Raw genomic sequence first — 20,991 nt, 5'->3', positions numbered from 1 at the left:
TTTGGGTAAAATCAGCCAGTTACAATGGGGAGCAGGGACTGAGACACTCCTTTCAAACTGCTAGGAAGCAGTTAAAAGTGATGTTAAAAGTAACGACTGCATTAATTCAGAAAAGATTAATGTTATGTTCTTCTTTAATCTGGAAAAACACCAGTAAAAAAATGTTATTCCTTCACCAGTTGAGCTTAACAAAGGGGGTTTCTTTTTATTAGAGGGGGTAGAAGGGGCAACCAATGACTACAGAGAAGCTGTTGTTTCCTTCCGGCCTCATTAACTGAAGTGTGATGTTGGCAACAGCATCTGTTAGAGAGTAACCTTTCCCCAAGCAACTTGAGCAGACAAGATCAGTTACCTGTGGGACAAACAGGTGTATCCAGACACTGATAATGTGTTGCAGGCACATCCTTGCCTGTGACTGCTCTGATGTTTTTGCAAATACTACTGCAGATGACCACTGGATTTTAATTTTCTTTTTTAATACAAATTAAGGTCATTGCAGCAGCAGTCTTTGCTGGTACCATATATGCTGTGTAGGAATCTCCCGTTTGGCTTCATTCAAGAGTTGGTGAGAACAACTTACCAGGATGAAGAGGTGTTCAAACAGGTAAGGCACAGGTAAAAAATAGCTGTAGCACATGGTTTTAGAATTTGCAGTATCCAGGAGGGGGGATTTCCAGATGCTTAGTCAGTCCTCTACCTATTACCTCTAGGACCAGCAGCCTGTTAAAGCAATTGGAGTTTGGTTTTTTCTTTTTTTAACTCGTGTAGCATTTTGTGAAAAAGGCCGACTTTCAGTATTTGCTGGTTCTAAGCATTAAAAGTGCATTTGCTAATAAGCAGCAACACTAACCTAGGAGTGGACTACTTGAATGTGCAGGCGTATATTGCGAGATTGATCGTGGTTTTTATCCTTTCGTACAAAATTCCTAAAAATATACACGTTAAGACAGCAATCTTCTGTAATCCTCCTCAGATTTATGGTGTTTTCCATCTTGCAATCTTTACCCTTCTTTGCATCTTCAATAACTTGTTTCTAAGGTGCTAAGAGCACTTTACGAATCCTAGTCCAGTGATTCTTCATGCTTACAGAGGAAATGTCTGAGGAGCGTGGGATGGTCTGTTCTGTGTGGCAGAGTAGCTCACTAATATGATGAATAATTAGGACACAAAACTAGCAAACTCCTAGCCTGCACAGTGTAAAGCAGATCAGTCAGGCTGTAATTGTCTCTAATTAGCACTCCCACAGGGTGGTGTGATTTGGCTGTAAAGGGGCCTTTGAAATGGCATTTGACCCTTCCAGTTTTGCAAAGAATGACATTAGATAATTTTTATGTGTAGTGCAAGGAGCTGTTAATAATTCATGTTTCTGTCTGGACTCCTTTTAGTAAAGGTTCACATAGTTGAAAGCACATTTAAGACTGACAAAAAGCAATTGTGAAAGTGTTACAGGTGCTGCCCCGGAGAAGAGAAGCATTCCTGGAGCTGAAGCACATGGCCACCTGTATAATGTTTTTCTGGAATATGATTTAATAATATTTTTTGTCTCTTCACAGGAGGAACACAATATAATTTAAAATTCAGTGGGACTCCTGTTGTTGTTGTTGTTGCAGAATTACTCTGGGTTTATTTTGTGAGGGTGTAGTTGTGAGAACTGTGCCATTGGGACTTACTAAATGGGTATAATTACTTTTGATTAATAAGTTCCTGTTAAGTCACTTCCTCTTTCCTAAGAACCCTTGACTGCTGCTTATTATCTTTACTAGCTTATACATCATGCAAAATCAGAGCTGTGTTATTGCCCCAAGTGCACAGACAAATAAATGATTCCCCATTTGGGCAATAGGCTGTTGGACACCTGTACAGAGCCCATGCTTTGTTTGTGTCGACAACACACACAGACCTTGCTTGCAGAGAACTCAGTGGAGCAACAGCCCCTTGCTCAGCCTACAGCAAACAGGTTGAGTTTTAGCTTAGGATACTCTAAAGCCTTCAGGCTTAGCTGATACAAATGTAAAAAAAAAAAGAAAATCTTAGTTTTTGCTTTGTGTAAGTTGCACTGTTTGAAGAATGAACAGACATTTCATGCTTTGCATGGCAATAGAGTCATTTGATTGCTTCCTGTTCTTAAGTAATTTACTTGTGTTTTTACAGATCTTTATTCCCATCTTACAAGGCCTGGCTGTGGCTTCCAAAGAGTGCTCCCTTGATAGTGACAATTTTAAATATCCCCTTATGGTAAGGCCTGTCCATTTCTAGAAACAGTTCCTTTATGTTCACTGATAATATGCAGATTCTAAGCATGATAACACTTCAACATTCTGGGGATTCTTTTTGGTTAGGGGATTGTTATTAAACTTCTGTCAGAAGATTAATGGGGCATGGGATGCGTAAAGAACATTAAAAATTCAGTAGAGTGTGAGGCCAATAATGTCTTAAGCTTGATGAAAACTGCTTGTATAGTGCACTACTCAAATGTTAGTGTAAACTGCTTATATGAAATTAATCAAATGTATGGTTGTCACCATGCATAACTGTAATACTGTGGATGGTTATAAAATCCCAATAGACTCCTCTCAATTTCAGTCTGGGGAATAACACCCAATATCCATACCACTGTATGTTCAGACTCAACTTTTGTATGTGAGGAAACTCAAATGGGTTGCATTAAACCCCAAATTGTTTGAATTGGAGTCTTATCTACTGAGAAAATATCCTAATACTCCCTGGCCGAAAAGCTGGGGGCGTTATTTTTAGTCTTTTTAAAATTCATACTTTAGTCCTAAGTCTGCTTCCCTCCTGCTGCTTTTATTGACAAAACAAACCAGTCTTTTTAAAGTGTGTTTGGCCACCAAAGAGCAAGTTGGATTCTTGGTCAATTGAGCATTGTCAACTTAACACCTTCAGATCCTTTTAGGATCTTGAGTGTATGATGCCAGAAAAGCCTGCTGCATCTCAGGTTTAGTTTGTACTTAAGGAAATCAGCTGCGCTGGGGTGCTGCAAATCAAACTAAGTAATTCTAGTACTGGGTGAAAAACCTTCGTTTTTCTGGTTTCGTGTTTTCCTGCTCCTTTGTTATCCTCCCAGTCTGTGAACTGCTACAAATTTGGCTGCTGGCTGCAAAGAAGAACTGCTCAAAAATGAGTCTGCGTTTTCCTTATCTCTGGTTGGCTCAGTGTGCAACAAAAGGATGGAGTAGTAGTTACTCGCTGCAGTAAAAGTGAAGGCTGAGAGCATGTAACACAGGACAAGTGGGACAGCCAGCAGTGTCTCTGTGTTTCCAGAATTCTCTGTCACGACTGCTTGCTTCTTTCTGCCCTGCAGTCGAAAGTGAGCTGGAGATCTTGGATAGGATTCTTTGTTCCTGGGTTCTGTGTTCATCTGACGTTTTTCCACTCTGATTCCGAAGACAAAGGCCTTGGTGTATGGGTCAAACAATTGCTCTTTTTATTATTGTTACTGGTTTTAATGGGGCAGGTCAGGAGTCCAGCACAGGCGTTGTCGTGTTCTGAGCAAACAACAATTTGCACAGCTGACTCTTGAAATAAGTGCAATAATTTGTTATCCTGTGAGACGTGTTGGCTTTTTTGAGACAACTTGGAGCAGATGGAAAAGCTAAAATGGGAGCAGGGTGTGCTTTAGTTCTCTTTGGACACCTTCACTGTGATTGTTGAGTTTTTCCACTGATCAAGGGAGAGGTTCTGCTCTTTCAGCAGTTTATCATAGTAACCTTATTTGTTGCAGATAGGTGACTTAAGAATTACTCAAAAAAGTAATTTTTACTGGGATTTCTTTATAGGCACTATGTGAACTTTGTGAAATCAAGTTTGGGAAAACACACCCCATGTGCAGTTTGGTGAGTGTCTCCAGTTTGAGTTTTTTCAAGTTAAAAGAACCAAGTCACTTGTTTTGGTGGTGGTGTACAATCCCCGTTGATCAATGTTCTCCAGAACTATAAGCAAGAGCTACTGGAGCCTCTCATGCAAAAGAGTAGTGTAAGTGAAGCTGGTAGAGGGAGTCCTTTACCCAGAGAATTTATTAAAACTGGGGCAAACACGAGTTGCTTGTGTTGCTGGAATACTGAGGGGATGTTTCCACTTTGCCATGACTGGGTGTTGGAGGGTGTGTGGCAGACTCTGGAAGGTGGCAAGGCTGACATGGCAGCTTTGAAGAACTTGCTGTTTCTCCTGTTTTTAGGTTGTCTCTTTGCCCTTGTGGTTGCCTAAATCTTTAAGCACAGGCGCAGGAAGAGAACTGCAAAGACTTTCCTACCTTGGAGCCTTCTTCAGTCTGTCTGTCTTTGCTGAAGATGATGTAAGTGGCACAGAAGGATGCTGGCAATAGCATGGCGGGGTTCTTTTGTTGTTAGGGGGTTTTTTTCTTCCCCAGAACATTTTGACACGTTTGCCAATATTCATCTTACTTTCAGAACAAAGTAGTTGAAAAGTACTTCTCAGGGCCTGCCATTACTCTTGAGAACACCCGCGTTGTTAGCCAGTCTTTGCAACATTACCTGGAATTAGCAAGGGTAAGTATTCTCATTCCTTGACAAAACAGCATAATGTGTGGGCTTTTTGGTCTTGACATAGATGAAGAATATTATCCAAAAGAATTAGCTGCTGTCTTAAACCACAAATCTTTCAGGATATGGCTGAAATGAATTGGGGGAGAAGGATTAGAGTGCTACAAATATTTCTCTAAGGCTGTAAGCCAATTCAGGAAATATCAGATCAGTTAGTCATGAGTTACAGGTCATGCTGAAGGATGAGTAAATACGTACTGTGTTAGTGGTGTGTGGCACTACTCTTGTATTTGCATCTTTGGTTTAAGTGATGTCATAACTAACACATGCATTTGAAAGTGGCAGTAAGTCTGTAACAGAAGTTTTTCTGAGTTTTGTGAGTTTTGTAGAACTTAAAAGCACAGACAAGCAGGAAGCAGGACTGTGGTGCTGAGAGTGTTTGTTTGCAATTGCAGCAAGAGCTGTTCAAGATCCTGCACAGCATCCTGCTGAACGGGGACACGCGGGAGGCGGCTCTCGGCTACATGGCAGCTGTGGTCAATGCCAACATGAAGAAGGCTCAAATGCAGGTAAATGAAGGGAAATGCTCTTCCTGTGATTCATCCGGCCACAAACAGCACTGCGTGGCTCATGCCGTGCTGGTCTGGAATGGAGGACAAAAGAGTTTTCAGTGCCTGCTGCCACGGGCAAGAAGCCCTGTCTTTGTTTCAGTACACCTTCCATTTCTGAATTTGATCTGTTTTACCTGTTTTAACAGTTTATTTCCTCTTTTAGAACTGAGATGTCACTTCGTTAACAGGGCTTCTGTATTACATGTTCAATGCCCTGCCCCATTTCTGAGGGCATCATTCCAACTGCCCGTGTTTAACACTCTGCCTTCCCCACTAGTGAAGTGCTGGGCTCTGTGTGGCGTGTGTAAAAGGAGCAGTGCGGATTTGGAGTGGTCTGGCTCCAGTGAAACCACAGGGATGGGATTCTGGCCCCCTGTCCTCAGCTCCTGTCTTCAGCCCTTTGCTTTCTCTCCCCACAGACAGATGATCGTTTGGTGTCTACAGATGGCTTCATGCTCAACTTCCTCTGGGTACTACAGCAGCTGAGTACGAAGATCAAGCTGGAAACGGTTGATCCCATGTACATATTCCACCCCAGGTGTCGAATCGAGCTTCCCACGGATGAGACAAGAGTGAAAGCAACCATGGAGGAGGTTGCAGCCTGGATTGCTGAACTTTGTTAGTACTCTTACTGAGATATGTTAAGCGTTACTGTGCCTTCTGGTGTGGAGGTACATGGAAGTACTTGGGTCCAGCAAAGAATTCCCTTTTCCTAAATCCCTTTTCTTGATGCTGTCTGCTTTCCCTTGTTTTATGGAAAGTTGAATTCGAGGTCTCACCCTAGATAAGGCAGTTCATTTTTTAATGTCTTTGCCTCTGCTGTTTCTCGTTTCTCAGACAGGGATCAGTCTCTGTTTTCTGAGCCGAAGTTCCCCACGGAATGTTTCTTCCTCACCCTGCACGCCCACCACCTGTCCATCCTGCCCAGCTGCCGTCGCTACATCCGCAGGCTGCGCGCCATCAGGGAGCTCAACAGGTCTGCAGGGCCTTCTCTGGGGGGCTGAGGGCTGCAGCCCCGTGTCCCCCTCACCAGATGATAAAGGAATCGACGGGGCGGTGAGGGTTCGGTGAAACTGCTGCCGAGTGCAGGCGCCTCGGCCTTCTGGCTGCTTTTGGCCCTTGGGGGTTTCCGGGTGCCTGGAGGGGCCCGGGAATTGAAATAATACTGAGATGGAGGCTGGTGGTTACACGAGGCAGCTCAAGTTGGTGAGAAGACCATTCAATTTAAAAGATGCCTCCCTTGAGAACGTTCTAGGATTCATGACAGTACCTAAAAGTGTTCATCATAACTGAGCTGTGGCGTGGCTGGCGGGGTGTGGCAGCAGTGCCTCAGAGCTGCAGGAGCGTGTGCCAGGTTCCGTGGCTGATAATCGGGTCACTCTGCGGGTGACTTGAGATTGCAGAAACGAGACACTGGGAGCTGTGCCTGAGCTGTTTTGAGCATCCCAGAAGATATTTGCCTTCTTCCCCTCAGCTTCTGAGACAGGAGGATTTGTCATACTCTTGGGGCAGGGGAAGGAAGCCTTCAGCAGTGAACTCTTAGGATTGCTCTCTACATGTAATTCAGCATATGGTTTGCTGTTTTAAAAATGATAAATGCATTGTGGTGTTAACACGAAGATACTCCTGTTTTCCATTTCTCTTGGCATAAACTCAAATAGACTTTTACAGTTGCTAAACCTTGAAGAATACTCTGTTAAAATTAGAACAGATTTTTGTATCATCAGTATTTTCCATTGTTTATAATTGCACCCACTGCATTTTGGTAAATGTTCCTCGGCAGTAATGCCATGAGTTCATTACAGGATTTTTGGACTGCATTTGAAATGATTCCATTTTTAAAGCATATGCAGGCCAAGAACCTGGGAAGCAGCAGAGAGCAGAGCAGGAAGAGTCAGTGCATGTTAAAGGAAAAACTATTTTCCTATAAACAGCCTGTGGATTACTTGTAAAAAAGCCATATGTTGGCTTGAAAAAGGAATTGCTGCTTTTTCCTTATTTAGAATTGTTTCACGGGAGTTGCTGATGCAGCAGGCCCCATCCAGCGCTGCAGAGGGAAGAGCTCTTGGCTTCACTGGCAGCAATAGGAGTTCAGGCTTCAGCATTTTCCATGAATTGCTCAGTTGCTTGCAACATTGGGAACGTCTTTAGATCTTGTTAGTAAAGAAATTACACTGGATATTTGTCTGCTGTAGGCAGAGATTGATGTGGAAGAGAATTTGTGTTTAGAGAAGGGGTGAAAAGGGACTGTGTTTGTGCAGTTCAGTGTATGAGTTTGGTTCTAATCAGCTGCACTTCCTGAAAAGGATTAACATACGTGAGTCTGTAGAGTTTTTCTAATGCAAATGGCGTGTGTAATGTACGTTTGAGTTCTCTTTTCTGTGGGGCAGCAGGAGAAGATGGGTAAGCAGGGGGAGGAATATCAACCCCCTTGTCCTTCTGGTCCTTCCACCGACAGGGAGACCATGGGCTGTTCATGTCCTGAGCTCTTCTACAAGCCTCAGTCTTCTTGGGAGTGGAGCATGAGAAGTATAGAACAAACCTCTGAGAAATCATTTGCAATAGTAGAAAGGGGGGAGATCCACAGGGTACAGACCTGCAGCTTTCTTGTTTCTAGCAAGACTTTCTGCTGGCCATCTTTTTCTTCCGTAGCTGATTTTGTCTTCCAGTTTCCTTTTTGATACTAGAAGATGAATGAACCCTCTGTCTCATTAACTGAACCATCCTTTCCTTAAGGTTTAATTTTCATGGCATCCTTTTAACCTTCCTTTAGGGTGACCATAGACTTCAGTGTGGAAAAAGGCTTTTTTTTTTAAAGTACCATGGAGAAAATCAGTTTGTCAAGCAGGGTAGAGCCCTTGTGTTTGATGCCTTTGCTGTGTCTGACAGTCATGGCTGTTGGAGCTGGTGTTTGTGGTGCCTCTGAGTTCTGGCTGTTCAGTCTGCACTTACAAAAGCAACTTATTTCTCTTTTTATGATGATGGGTAATTTCTCTGAAAACAGACAGCGTTTTCCCGACTTGGTTTGTAGCAGATAAGTCAGTGAAATGCCTTGTGCTGGCAGCACATTTCCCCTCTGTCATGATAACCAGTTCCTGCGTCTGGTTTTCAGGACTGTTGAAGATTTGAAAAACAATGAAAGTCAGTGGAAGGATTCTCCTCTGGCCACCAGGCATCGAGAGATGCTGAAACGGTGCAAGACACAGCTTAAGGTTTGTAAGTGATTCAGTTCTCAGCTAAACACTTCTGTGGCCTCTGTGACTTGGCTTTGTGTCCTGATGTTTAAGTGCAGCTTCTCTCTGATGCTGCTTGAAAACGGTGGGTTTGCACTTCTGACCCCTGGGGGTGCTGCACTGCATGTAGATGTTATATTCACGATAGAATACAGCATCAGTGGTGAATTTAAGATTCAAAGTAACACCAGAAAGAAAATTCTGTTTCTTGATTGGAGACAGACCAAGCCAAGAGACTGTGCTTTGTTCAGGAGTAGCTGTGTGCGCACAGTCCATGCACAAATAAGAACTCTCAAGTCACTGATCTCACACAGAATTCCTGCAAGGATGAGGAAGCTGGGGTGCTCTGTTTCTTGAAGGCCTGTTCCGCTTACATCTTCCTCATAGAAATTGGCACAAATTTTCTGTCCACCGAAATGGCTTTAATCACACATTTTCCCACTTTGATCCATTTGTTCCTTCTTTCGTTGTTCCCATAAAGTTTGTGAAAGGCACATCTGTCCCTGCAGCTCTAAATTGTGTTTCACTTGCTGAGTTGGAGTTATGTGCCCTATTGTCGTGAAATAAGGGTGTATTGTAGGAGGAGACCGCTGTGTAATTGTCGTGATCCATTGGTATATTGATTATCTTGAAGAGGCCTCACGTTCCTTTACGCTCTCGTGCCCTGGATTAGTTTTTGTGTTCATGTCCTGCAGAAACTGGTGAGGTGCAAGGCTTGTGCAGATGCTGGTTTGCTGGATGAAAACTTCCTCAGGAGGTGCCTGAATTTCTATGGCATGGTGATTCAGCTGATGCTTCGCATCCTTGACCCTGCCTATCCCAAGTGAGTGTCAGGTTTATCTGTGGGAGTTGGAGCAAAGGCATTTCAGATCGTGTTAGATTGCTCTCTGAATTTAGCTGTTCTAGAATTATTTTTACTGGCAGTATCTGAGTTGTTATGTGGTTGTTGCCACACGTCCTTGTATGGGATGTGTCTGTTACTCAGTTTCATGTTCGCTTGGGTTTGGGGGCTCCCTCGGGTATGTTTGGTACCCTTGCAGCTCTGACATGGGGTTCTAAAGAGTCAGTTTCAGATTCTTATGAAGAGTTCCCATGGAAGAATTCCATAAGTGGGCACATGACGCTTTCTGCTTAGCCCTGCTGGTTTACCGTCCTGTTTGTTGTCTCTTCTGTTTTGCAGCATAAAATTGCCTTTAACTCCTGAGGTTCCGAAAGTATTTGCATCATTGCCGGAGTTTTATGTGGAAGATGTTGCTGAATTTTTATTTTTTATTGTACAGTAAGTGGAGTTATATTCAAAGGAATCTTGTACTATCGCTTGTCCCGTTAGCAGGTGGCACGTGCATGAATTAAGGGTGCAGAAGGAGTTTTCTTTGTGCAGTTAATGTTCTGGCTGTTAACAGCAGCCATAAGGTTATGGCAGGGCAGCTTTGCTGCAGCTGTAATGCAGAGATGGCTCCACAGCCCCTTCAAACCGAGATTTTTCTTGGAAAAGAGAAAGTTGAAAGTTTTTTAGTTCTCTCCCCAGGAATTTTCTTCATGGTTTGCAGTGAGACCCTTTGAGCTTGTGACATGTTAAATCATCACTAGAATGACATGTTTTTAAATCCATAGCTTAGAAGTAGAACATTAGGGTTGGGGTTTTTCATTTAGTTCTCCTGTTTCCAGATATGCTCCTCAGGTGCTGTATGAGCCCTGTACTCAGGACATAGTGATGTTCCTTGTTGTGATGCTGTGCAACCAGAACTACATCCGAAATCCTTACTTAGTAGCCAAGCTGGTGGAAGTGATGTTCATGACAAATCCAGCTGTTCAGCCCCGGACACAGAAGTTCTTTGAGATGATTGAGAATCACCCTCTCTCCACTAAATTGTTAGTCCCCTCCTTGATGAAGTTTTACACAGGTAAGTGCTCTGTCTGTAGCTCACTGAGTGCACAGCAGTGTTCCAAGGCCAAAGGCTCTGTTAGCTGTTGTAACTATTAAAAAAACCCCAAACAAACCAAAACAAAAAAACCCCAATAACCCCAAAAAGCCCTTGATGGATCCTGAGTCTTGTGAAGATGAAGCTTTATAGCTCAGGAACTGGGGGAAATAGCATTAGAGGGAACCTTGAGAACTCCAGTCCTTTCACAAGCTGTTGTGCACTGACAAGTCCAGCAGTGTGAATGGATGTGACCGTTGCCTTTGTGGTCTTCAGATGCCAAAATTAAAGCTGCTCCTTTGCTTTGCTTCTAAAGGAATGTTGGGATTTTAAAACTCCTTGTTGTAGTTCTGCTAGTCCTGTAGATTTGGATGTTTCAGAAGAGTTTTTGTGCCCCTAACAAAAACAAATACTTTTGTAGGGTACACAGAGTTTTCTTAGTGAGGTTTTAGACTGTGGGATGAAGAGCAGAGTTGAATAGAGCAGCATAATTTGGTTTCTGGGGGTTTTCCTTCCGAAATGAGGTTGGGTCTAACTTGGAAAACGTACAGTGCTGCTTCTTCAAATGGGAATTAACGTGGAGACTTCTGTGAATGGGAACTGAATTTCATCTCTTAAAGTTTCTCTGGGTGCTTGAAGCCCGTCACACTGGAGGCAGTAGGGAGAGGTGTGTTGCCAGTGAATCCTGGTGGGAAATCCTGGGATCTTTCCTGGGCTCTCTTTTGCAGATGTGGAACACACCGGAGCCACTAGCGAGTTCTATGACAAGTTTACAATCCGCTACCACATCAGCACCATTTTCAAAAGCCTCTGGCAGAATATAGCTCACCATGGTACATTTATGGAAGAGTTCAAGTGAGTAAGAGGCGGTCTCGGGCAGGTCACTGCCATTGGGATGGGGGATGCTGCTTCCCGCTGTATCTCACGTGGCAGCCCCTCGCAGCAGAGCTGGAGTGTTGCTAATGGGAGCCCAGGACACCGCAGTCAGCTTGGCCTGGGGAATGGGGTCGCTGGTGGAAACGTGCGGGGCAGGAGCTGCTGCTGGGGCCGCAGCCTGCCCTGCACACCCACCTGCTCTGCCGTGATACCTGTGTTTGATGTTTTCAGCTCTGGGAAGCAGTTTGTCCGCTACATCAACATGCTGATAAATGACACAACTTTCTTGCTGGATGAGAGTCTGGAGTCCCTAAAACGCATCCATGAAGTGCAAGAGGAGATGAAGAATAAAGAGCAATGGGACCTGCTGCCCAGGGTGAACAGAGCTGTTTTTCAAAGTGCCCTTTACTTATTTTTAACTCTTCAACACAAGACCATTAAAAAACCGTTTTTATAAGGGGCAGCACCAAAGAGCTGCTTGTGAGAAGCAGTTCTTGATGCCTTTTTTGCTGCCCGTATGGCCGTGGTCACTCTGGATGACATTCTGCAAAACACCGTCATTCTGCCCAGTGACGTTGTGTGGCTGGCAAAGAGAGTGGTGTGAAGTAGAAATAGTATAAAGTTTCAAATTACTGTGCACTTAATTCTAAGTGGAGAAACCGAGACTTTAACCTTCCTGAAGGAGGTTTGGGAAGATGCTCGCCAGGTGAATTGACTTCAAGGAACAGAAGCTTTTATTCTGTTAATGCATTGGTCCTTGGTAGATTCGATGCAGACAATTATAGTCCTGTACCTCAGAGCTTGGCCTGATTAAACAGTAATTGTGTGTGTTGACCCACCAATGTCAGGTATTTCTATTTTAAGGTTATTGATTTAAAAAAAGAAAAAGTACAAAAGGAAAAGCTATAAAGATCTTGTTTGTTGAACATATTCTGGTTTGCTCTTCTGAAGCCTCTCTTCCCGTCTCTGCCTACCAGCAAGGTAAAGCCATTACTGTAGTTACAAAATGAGCTGGTACATCATCTACAGATTGTTTCACTGGGGAGTGTTTATTATTTATGATGGTGCATAAATTAGAGAGAATTAGAGAGAGCTTCATTTGACTCTCAGATCCCAAGCTGGTTTTGAAATATTGGCATTTGGATGGAAAGGAAGCATAACCCACTTCTGCAGCTGTGAGGAGCAGTTAGAGGATGTAAACAAACTCAATAACCACGGGGGCTTGTTATGCTGTTTGCATTCATTTTTGGTGTTGCAGAGTTCTGTAAAATGGGTGCAGACATTGGTACTAGGCAATACAAGTGAGCAGCTGTACCTTATGTTAAAAGATGTCCCACATCTGTGTTTGACTTACTGTCTGCCAGTGGTCTAGCTCCCCTTGGCACGGTGGCTGTGAGGGTTTGTGAGTGTCAATGCAGGAAATCCCATGCCCTGTGAGCACCCTGTGTTTGTTTTGTAGGATCAGCAGCAGGCCCGGCAGTCGCAGCTGGCTCAGGACGAGCGCGTGTCCCGTTCATATCTTGCCCTGGCAACAGAAACTGTTGATATGTTCCATATCCTTACCAAGCAGGTCCAAAAGCCTTTTCTCAGACCTGTAAGTCCTGCTCAGATTTAAGCTGGTTCCCTGCTTCTCTGACATCTCTGGATAATAACCTGGAGATCTTTGGTAGCACTTAGTCTCCATTCTCCTCCCCTTTCTCCGACTCATTAGAATCTAATTGCCGTTGATGTTATTTGATGTTGAGAGCATTACCTGAGTCACCGAGATGGTGTGATCCTTGCAGACAGAAACTGTTTGCATGACATTTTTAATGGCAAACCTGCATAAAGAACTGACACTTCCTGCAAGCCTACCAAATGAAAATTGTATTAATTAATAATTCCTGATCTTGCTGTGTGCAACTCTAGTGATGATCTTCTTTATCACTGCCTTCACACTGTGATCTGTGTTTCACTTTGCTTTTGAAGGAACTTGGACCACGGCTGGCTGCTATGTTGAACTTTAACTTACAGCAACTGTGTGGCCCCAAGTGCCGTGACCTGAAAGTTGAAAACCCAGAGAAATACGGGTTTGAACCAAAGAAGCTGTTGGACCAACTGACTGACATTTATCTGCAGCTGGATTGTGCTCGCTTTGCTAAAGCAATTGCTGATGATCAGGTGAGCTCCAGAAGGATGAAGGAGAAGGGAAAAGCTCTGTGGACAAACAGGACTTTGAAGAACATTCTAGAAGCGTTTCATCTTGCTTGTGTGCTGCCAGCCAGTTTGTCTTACATCCCCGCAGTTTGTTTTCGTTCAGCAGGTCATTTCTGTTCATATTCTGTCTGCTCTTTGTAGATGGGTGTCCCCAGTGCTTTGCAGACCTGTAAACATACCCAAATATCCACAGCACTTCACAGGCACAGGAAATTTCCTGAGCACGATGGGCTTATGGCCTACAGCCTCATCGTAGATTTTGTAAATTAGCAGAAATACTTTGTCCCTTTGCAGGAGAACTGAGGCAGTTTTGCCTCCCTCCCCTTCCTCATTGAAACAGGCAGAGCTGGGACCAGGAGCCTCCTTCAACAAATCCAAGTTCATTCTCTAGAATAACAGTTTTCAAACTGTATTCCCTCCCAAGCCACTTCATGAAATGGCTGTGCAATAAGCTGACAAGGCACAGCATGTATGAGACAATTAAGGACACCTTTGAACTCCTGGTGGTAATATTCAGAGCAAGATGAGCTATTGCCCAGCTCTGTGTTCTTGTGATGCTGTCAGACTCTGAATCACATCTGTCCCTGCCCGTGTCTTGTAATACAAACTCTGCAAAGCATCCAGGGGGGAAATGTTCACAGCAGCTGCTTGGGGTTCTAGTGGGAGCTGGTTTACAGCACGTGGAGCTTTTTGCATGTTTCGTGAAGCAGCAGTATTGGGGTAGCTCAGGATGGTTTTTCTGTAGTTATATGAGTTCTGATAATTGCAGATAATACCAGTAACACATCTGAAACAGACCTTACGTGTCTGCATGTGTATGATGAATATTTTTGTGCTGTTCAGTAGATGTGAAAGTGAGAGTGTTATTCATCGTTCATCCATGCCAGCCACAGCAAATGCACAGCCTGACGTAGGGATTCAAAAGAAAGAAGCCTGCGGGTGTGAGAACTGGAAAAAAGCTTAATTAACAAAGTGGCCCTTCACCAAAAGGAGGGGGGGGAGTGACCAGTCTCTTGGAAGCTGTCAGTGACAGGAGAGAAACACCAAGGAAATGTGCGGTTGGTTAATGGCTGCTGGTATTGGCAGCAAAACCAAAGCAAACAAAAAGCTGCTGGATCATGGTGGGATCTCTAAAGCATTTGGAGAGATGTCCCGTTTGCACATCCCAGCAGGCAGGAGAGGGAATGTGCGAATGTTTGGGGGCCTGGGCACGTTGCCGCGGTTGTGGTGCTGGGCAGGGCTCCGTGTGTCCTGCCTGCCGAATGGCACTGGGGGCTGCAGTGCACATCAAAGCCGTGGGGCTGTGTTGAGCACTGCAGAAATCCCAGGGGGAATAGAAATCTGTGAGACTCAGTCTGTTTTGCTTTGTCATATAATTCAACCTTGCAATAAAGTAAATAACACTTTTCATGAAAAGGTTTATGTCAAAACATGACATTGTGAACTTGAAAGAAAATGGTGTCTCTGTAGAACACAGACAGCTACAGAAGTCCTTCCCTAACTTTCTTTTTCACTGAAAGTAATGCTTGCTTCAGTTGCATTTGGTCTCTCTGGATATTCCTACTGCACTGGGGGGCCAATTTCCAGCATTCAGTCTCTCAGGGCTGTCTTACTATTTTTGCAACATTGTGGGGTGGGTTTTTTGTTGGTTCTTGTTTGGATTAGGAGAAAGAATCACTTCTTTCCCACTGCTTCTTTGCATATTATCAGAGAAGTTTAAAAAAATCATTTTATGGTTTATTTTCAGCCGAGACTTGTGAGAACAAGAATACAGACAGGAAAATGGCAAGACGGATGTTTTGTCTAAGAACAGCTCTAATAATTGTAGTCAGCCTCTCTGAGTGTCTTCCTCATTTTCTGTAGGTGATGTTGCTTTTTCTTTCTTTTTTCGGCCCTTAACAATTCTACGGTGGTGACGACAGGTTAAAAAGATCCTAAATCTACCTCAGTGTTGACATTTTGGTGCTAGATGAATGCTACCTACATGCTATTTGCTTTGATGTAAGGTTGAGGTTTCATTGATCCTTCCTCATGCCGTTTTAAAAATGCATTAAATCCCTTCACTGTTTTTATGGCATGTAAGGATACTACGACTCAGCCAAGTTGTCCTTTTATGCTTTGCCTGCAGAGGTCCTACAGTAAAGAGCTCTTTGAGGAGGTTATCTCCAAGATGAGGAAGGCTGGAATCAAGTCCACCATAGCAATAGAGAAATTCAAACTGCTGGCAGAGAAAGTGGAGGAAATTGTTGCCAAGAACGCCCGTGCAGAGATTGATTACAGCGATGCTCCAGATGAATTCAGAGGCAAGTGGACTCTTCTAAACCCTGCCGACCTGGGACAGGGGGATTTCGTTTGTTGCGTGGATTCCATGTGTTAATAGAGACTGTGGGTTGTTTATGAAGCCTTGCATCTTGCTCTAATTCAGGGATGTAGTTGAGAAAGTACAGAGCTAAGAGTTCCTTCAGTTTTGCCTGGGATTGTACTGTCCAGTGCTAGCCAGGCTTCGCTTACATGTACGTGAAAAGTAACCCCCCCCCAAGTGAAAACAGGGGGACAGTAGGGAATGCTTAGTCCCAGGTCAGAAAGGGGAAGGAGCTGTAAGGGTTTATGTCCATTTAACCGTTCTGTGTGACTTCAGCCGTGTGCTGGGGGCCCTGGGCGTTGGTTCTGCGCTGGGGGTTTGTGGGCGGGTAAAATCCGCAGCTGGTCCCTGGCTGTGCTGAGCAGACCCTCGTGCCCTCAGATCCTCTGATGGACACCCTGATGACGGACCCCGTCAGGCTGCCCTCAGGAACCATCATGGACAGGTCCATCATCCTGAGGCACCTGCTCAACTCCTCCACTGACCCCTTCAACCGCCAGACGCTGACGGAGAACATGCTGGAGCCCGGTACGTGGCACCGGGGCTGGGCACGCTCCTGTGGGCAGCTCTGGGCGTTCGTGGGCACGCCTGAGGCCTCAGTGGAGGTATCGGGTCTTCATTTCAGCTTGCACGGGGAAGTTCATTCCCTCTGCTTTCCCTTTTTCTGGGGGAAAACACCGTCACACCCTTGCTTTCATAACTACTGGGCTGAAAAACACTATGGTTGTATAAATGAGAAGTAGCTCTTGGTCACCAGGGACTTTCTCACAGTACTGTTACCAAGTAATTTAATCATTCTTTTTGCTCTTTTTCTCTTTTTTTTTTACCTTACTAGTGCCAGAACTCAAAGAGCAAATCCAAGCCTGGATGAGAGACAAGCAGAATGAGCATTAGAACTGCCCTGCAATGGGCAGAGCAGGGCGTGGGCTGTTCTGGCAGAGTGGAGCACACACACTTGGAGCTGTTGGTGGCATTGGCACGCCCACGGCACTGACTTGCAGTAGTGACCAGGAGCATGTGGACAAGGAGGAAAGCAGCTTAATTCTTGTACATATATTTAAGTGATAACGATGGTCAATAACACGGAGGACAAGCTAGGAAGTTACTTACGTTACAAAACTGTCCTTCAGTCTGTCACATTTTGGAGTTTTTACAGCTGAATTATTTTAGCAAAGACGAATGGATCAGGGCAGCATCCCTTCAACCTTGTTTTTTACCACCAGATATCCGTTAATTTGATTGTGGTTAGAACCTTGGACATTTTGCTGCTAAAGTAACTTTTTTCTCTTTCCCTTCCTTTTGTTCTGTTCCACCCATCAAACCTGCACTGCTGTTCTTTTCTTTTGTAATGCAAAAAAAATACCAACCCTCTGAAAATCAAAATCATTCCCCTGCCCTTAAAAGAACATATTTTGTGCGATAACTGTGCCTGCAACAAAGTGTTCATCTTGGGATCATATTTTTATATTACACGTTTGCCTATTTGGTTTTTAATTCGTGTTAGACACAAGGATAACTTCAAAAAAAGCGAAGACTTCACATACGAATTTTAATTTCCTTTCCTTGAGATGTCCCTTTCCTTTATGTTGATCAAGATGCTCTGGTACTTGTGAAAAGCCTTGAGATAGAAATATGTTAGAACAGCTGCCATGAATGAGACGCTTGGGAATACCAGGATTTCAGTGACTTTCAAAAAACAAAACACATTCTTTCAATGCTGCAGATCTATGCTAACTGACAGTTCTGAGCCACTGGAGCTTGTCCGCTGAGAGCAGATACTTTTATCCTTGGAGGCTGCAGTTTGGGGCAGGGGTCATTTTTTATGTTGCGTACCAATTTGTATCCATGGCTTGGCCTTACCAAAGCAGAAAGGGTGCAGGAAATGTAGAATTACGTTTTTAAAAAAAAAAATAGAAAAAAATATTCACAAACATTTTTATATTACTGCCCCCTGCATATGATACTTGAATTTCCTTTTTAAAAAGGATTTGAAACCACAGTGTTTTAAAATTAAGTTGGAAAAAAAAAAAAAGGTTGTTTTTCTTTTATTTGTTTTTTTTTTTTGCCATGTCTTCTGTTCAATTCCTGACTCTCTTGAACTACAATAAATGATACACACTCGCACGGAATGTTTCCTTGGTCTTTCTTGTAAGAATGTCAGTGAAAATATAAAATGTACAGATGATTGGGTGTCTTTGTTCAGGTTTTCTGATAGTGATTTAGGATCTGGAGATAACTCAGTAAATTATGTGGAAAATTTCTGAGCACACAGATATCAGTAATACTTTAAACTCAAGAGTGTTCCCAAGCAGGTGCCACTGAGCACCTATTCATGGCTCCTGACAGCTGGTGACAGCTCCGGGGTAATTCTGGTGAGGTTGTGTAGAGTCCAGCGGTGACCTTTTAGGTCTGCAAAATATTAAATGATAAATTTTATCATTTAAACTCTAAATTATAAAAGGTAAAGGTACTGTCGTGGGCTGGTTGGTTTGTTTGTGGGGTTTTAGTGGTGCTTCCTCTTACAGCATCAATGTGTATTTTATTTTCTCTGAGGATGGGAGAAGATTCCAAAGCTGCTGTCTGCATCGACTGCTGCCGAAGACAAGCTTGTTTGTCGACTGCTTTTGTAGTTACAAGCTTCACTGCCTCCACAAATTCCAATTTCCCTCTTCTTTCCTCTTCAGTAAATCACAGCTCAAGGCTCTCTGCTTTTACCTGCAGGCTGCCAGTGAAGCCCCCCAGCCCAGCCCACATTCTGAGGTGTTACAGCTTGTGCCGAGCTGTGTTTTCTTCTGCAGTGAAGAGCTAATTTCTTTCTGTATAAAGAAAAACTCTTACATGTTCAACTGTCCCCTCATTATTGAGGGTTGTTGCGTTAAATCTCTAGGAACATCCCAGAGTTTGTACTTTGTTTGGTGAAGGACAGCTGTTCAGTAGTGAATGTGTGTTTCTACTGGAGGATGATTAAACTCTGGCTTTACAGGATGGGTTTTTTTTTCTGCAAGTCGGTATCATATATTGCTTCTATTGACCGACTATAAAATGATTATAAAATGAAGATTCTATAGTTTGGGGCTTTGCCAGGAGGAAATAGAAATATTTATGTTTGGTGTTTAATAAACACAATGCCCATTTATATTTACTCTGCCATTGTATCAGGCTCTGACCTGAGGAATATAAATAGCAAAGTGCATTACTGAAATGTTTTGTCTAATTATGGCATACATCTATCATTGGAAAACATGTCAATGCAGATATTGCACAAGACACGAAGGCTTCACGTGAGTGGCCAAACAATTTTATCTGGGCAACGAGTATCAGGTATTTCAAAGGTGTGAGCTCAGACAAGTGTTCTTCCAAATTCTGCATTTGTGAGCGGAATAATGAAATGTATTTTAGTACAAGCCACTGCAGTGTCATTCTGTTGTGTCTGGCCACAAAAGCGAATCAAACCTCTGTCTTCCAGTGGAGAGTGGACATGTGAGTGAAAAGCAAAGCTGAATTAAAAATCAATCTCCCACACAAGTCTATCGGTTGCGTGACAATTCTTGGTTTAATAACTAAGTGCTGCCTGCAGTTTTTGGTGATTCCCCTTCCCCTCACTAATGTGTCATTTACCTTTTTCAATGCAACTGTAACCTCAGTGCAAGACAGAGACTTTGCATGAGCGATCGCAGAAAGTATCAGCGGAGGGATGTGGATTTACGTTTGACACGTCCCTGTAACGTTACAGGATGCAAATGTCCCTGGGCCGGGGAGGGACCGCCCTCACAAAGTGAGCTTGCCTTGGACTTCGTTGCGGATCCCGGCTCTCTCCTTGTCCTCCAGCTCTGCGCTGGAGACCAGAGAAGCTCCTGGGGCAAGCGCTGACGTGTGGCAATGCAATCCAGGACAATTGATTCCGTTGTATCGCAATTTACACTCGCGGAACGGCCCGATTCCGTCCCTGTCAGCTCCTCCCTGCGGGCGGCCAGGACGGCCGCTGCTGTTGAGGGCAGGCCGCCAGCGCTGCCGTGGGTCAGGGCGTTAGCCCGGTGTCACCGTGAGCCCCGCAGCGCTGTCACCGCTGTCACCCCGAGCCCGCCCCGCTTTAGGGGCTGTATCTCAGAGACCGCAGTGACCCATTTCCTCTGCGCTAATCAATGCGAGAAATCGCCGCGTTCCTTGCCTTACCGTTTTTCATCATGTAACTTGGCATTCCTGGCCGTTTCCAGCCGGTTTTTCAGGACTCTGTGACCAAGGGTGGAATTACCGTGCGGGAGCTGTTCTGCGTGAGCGCTCCCCAAACTTGGGCATTACCCTGCTGCAGGAACTGCAGTTCCTAGGAGACACTACACAAACTTTGGCCGAGCCACATTAATCGCTCTGTCCGTCGCCGTGGAGGGTTACAGCATGCACCCACCATCTGGGCAGTCTGCAGGAGATGTTGAAACTGGTTTGAGGTTTTTTTGAGGTGTTCCTGCCCTTTTCTTGTCAGAGAGAATAGCTGACCTAATTCTCCACAGAGCTAGGTAGAAGTTAGCACAGTTACACCACCGTGAAATCATCTGTCCCACCAATAGGAACTATTCAAAGTTCAAATAACAGCAGAAACTACCAAATTACTAATGATGAGGACTTAAAGCTGAATTACTGCCACAAAACCAAAAATTTACTATGAGAATATGCTTGAAATCCTTGAAAATATGAGAGTTAATACAGCATCATTGACTAGATTTAATCATTTGGCTAAAAATACATTATGAGGTCTAAAAAAATGACTCGGGCTGCTCAAGAAACGTTTTGAAGGGAGGAAGGAAGGATTACTAATCCCTGTCCTCTGAGCTATCACCTTAGGCCTAGTTTAGGATCCAAATCCCACTGGATCACACCGAGTCGGGAGCTGGGGAATTCTCTGCCTCAAACACCGCGTTCCCACAGGCGGTGTCCGCACTCTGTGTCCGCACATGACGCGGTGTGCCCGCTGTTTCCAGCCCCAGAGCCGTGTGCCCGCTCCGTGCCCGCTCCGTGCCCGCTCCGTGCCCGCGCCCAGCTCCCCTCACGGCCCCGGGAGCGCGGCCGCGGCGCGCACGGACACAGCGCGGCGGGCGGTGCTGCGGCCGCCGCTCCCGATAGGCTGCGAGGGCGCACGGCGGGTTCTGATTGGCTGGGGCCGGCCAGGGGCCGCCTTCGCGCGCCCCCGCGGCGCGGCGGAGGGCTCTGTTCGGAGGGCGGCGCCGCTGCGGCCGGACACCGCTAGGCGGCGCAGGCGGCGCGCCGGCCGTGATTGAC

At 44.7% G+C, this 20,991-nt stretch overlaps 1 protein-coding gene and 1 long non-coding RNA gene across 3 annotated transcripts in view; one reads left to right on the top strand and one right to left on the bottom strand.

Moving 5' to 3' along the window:
- The window catches only part of UBE4B (ubiquitination factor E4B), a 34,490-nt gene extending 16,641 nt beyond the window's left edge, over positions 1–17,849 (top strand). For both annotated transcript variants that reach the window (XM_066202905.1, XM_066202904.1), the window contains 19 exons: positions 490–604; positions 2,152–2,235; positions 3,798–3,854; positions 4,196–4,312; positions 4,428–4,526; positions 4,976–5,089; positions 5,551–5,749; positions 5,969–6,107; positions 8,244–8,343; positions 9,060–9,187; positions 9,545–9,643; positions 10,033–10,268; positions 11,015–11,141; positions 11,394–11,538; positions 12,622–12,756; positions 13,131–13,322; positions 15,487–15,661; positions 16,102–16,248; positions 16,556–17,849. In XM_066202905.1, the coding sequence (XP_066059002.1) occupies positions 490–604; positions 2,152–2,235; positions 3,798–3,854; positions 4,196–4,312; positions 4,428–4,526; positions 4,976–5,089; positions 5,551–5,749; positions 5,969–6,107; positions 8,244–8,343; positions 9,060–9,187; positions 9,545–9,643; positions 10,033–10,268; positions 11,015–11,141; positions 11,394–11,538; positions 12,622–12,756; positions 13,131–13,322; positions 15,487–15,661; positions 16,102–16,248; positions 16,556–16,614 (2,467 nt within the window). In that variant the 3' untranslated portion in view covers positions 16,615–17,849. The remainder of the gene's footprint in view (positions 1–489; positions 605–2,151; positions 2,236–3,797; positions 3,855–4,195; positions 4,313–4,427; positions 4,527–4,975; positions 5,090–5,550; positions 5,750–5,968; positions 6,108–8,243; positions 8,344–9,059; positions 9,188–9,544; positions 9,644–10,032; positions 10,269–11,014; positions 11,142–11,393; positions 11,539–12,621; positions 12,757–13,130; positions 13,323–15,486; positions 15,662–16,101; positions 16,249–16,555) is intronic.
- LOC136300471 (uncharacterized) lies at positions 17,755–19,974 on the bottom strand. The gene is made up of 2 exons (XR_010723692.1): positions 19,894–19,974; positions 17,755–18,129 (listed from the first exon to the last, which is right to left on the bottom strand). It is a non-coding gene; the product is annotated as an uncharacterized lncRNA (long non-coding RNA).
- Between the last annotated feature and the right edge of the window lie 1,017 nt (positions 19,975–20,991).

This window comes from Chamaea fasciata, unplaced genomic scaffold (assembly GCF_029207755.1).
Source record: "Chamaea fasciata isolate MVZ Bird 193981 ecotype frontalis unplaced genomic scaffold, bChaFas1.0.hap1 SCAF_23, whole genome shotgun sequence".
Classification (NCBI taxonomy): domain Eukaryota; kingdom Metazoa; phylum Chordata; class Aves; order Passeriformes; family Sylviidae; genus Chamaea; species Chamaea fasciata.
Note: the sequence above shows the minus strand (reverse complement) of the source record. Positions and strands in the feature narration are given on the sequence as shown.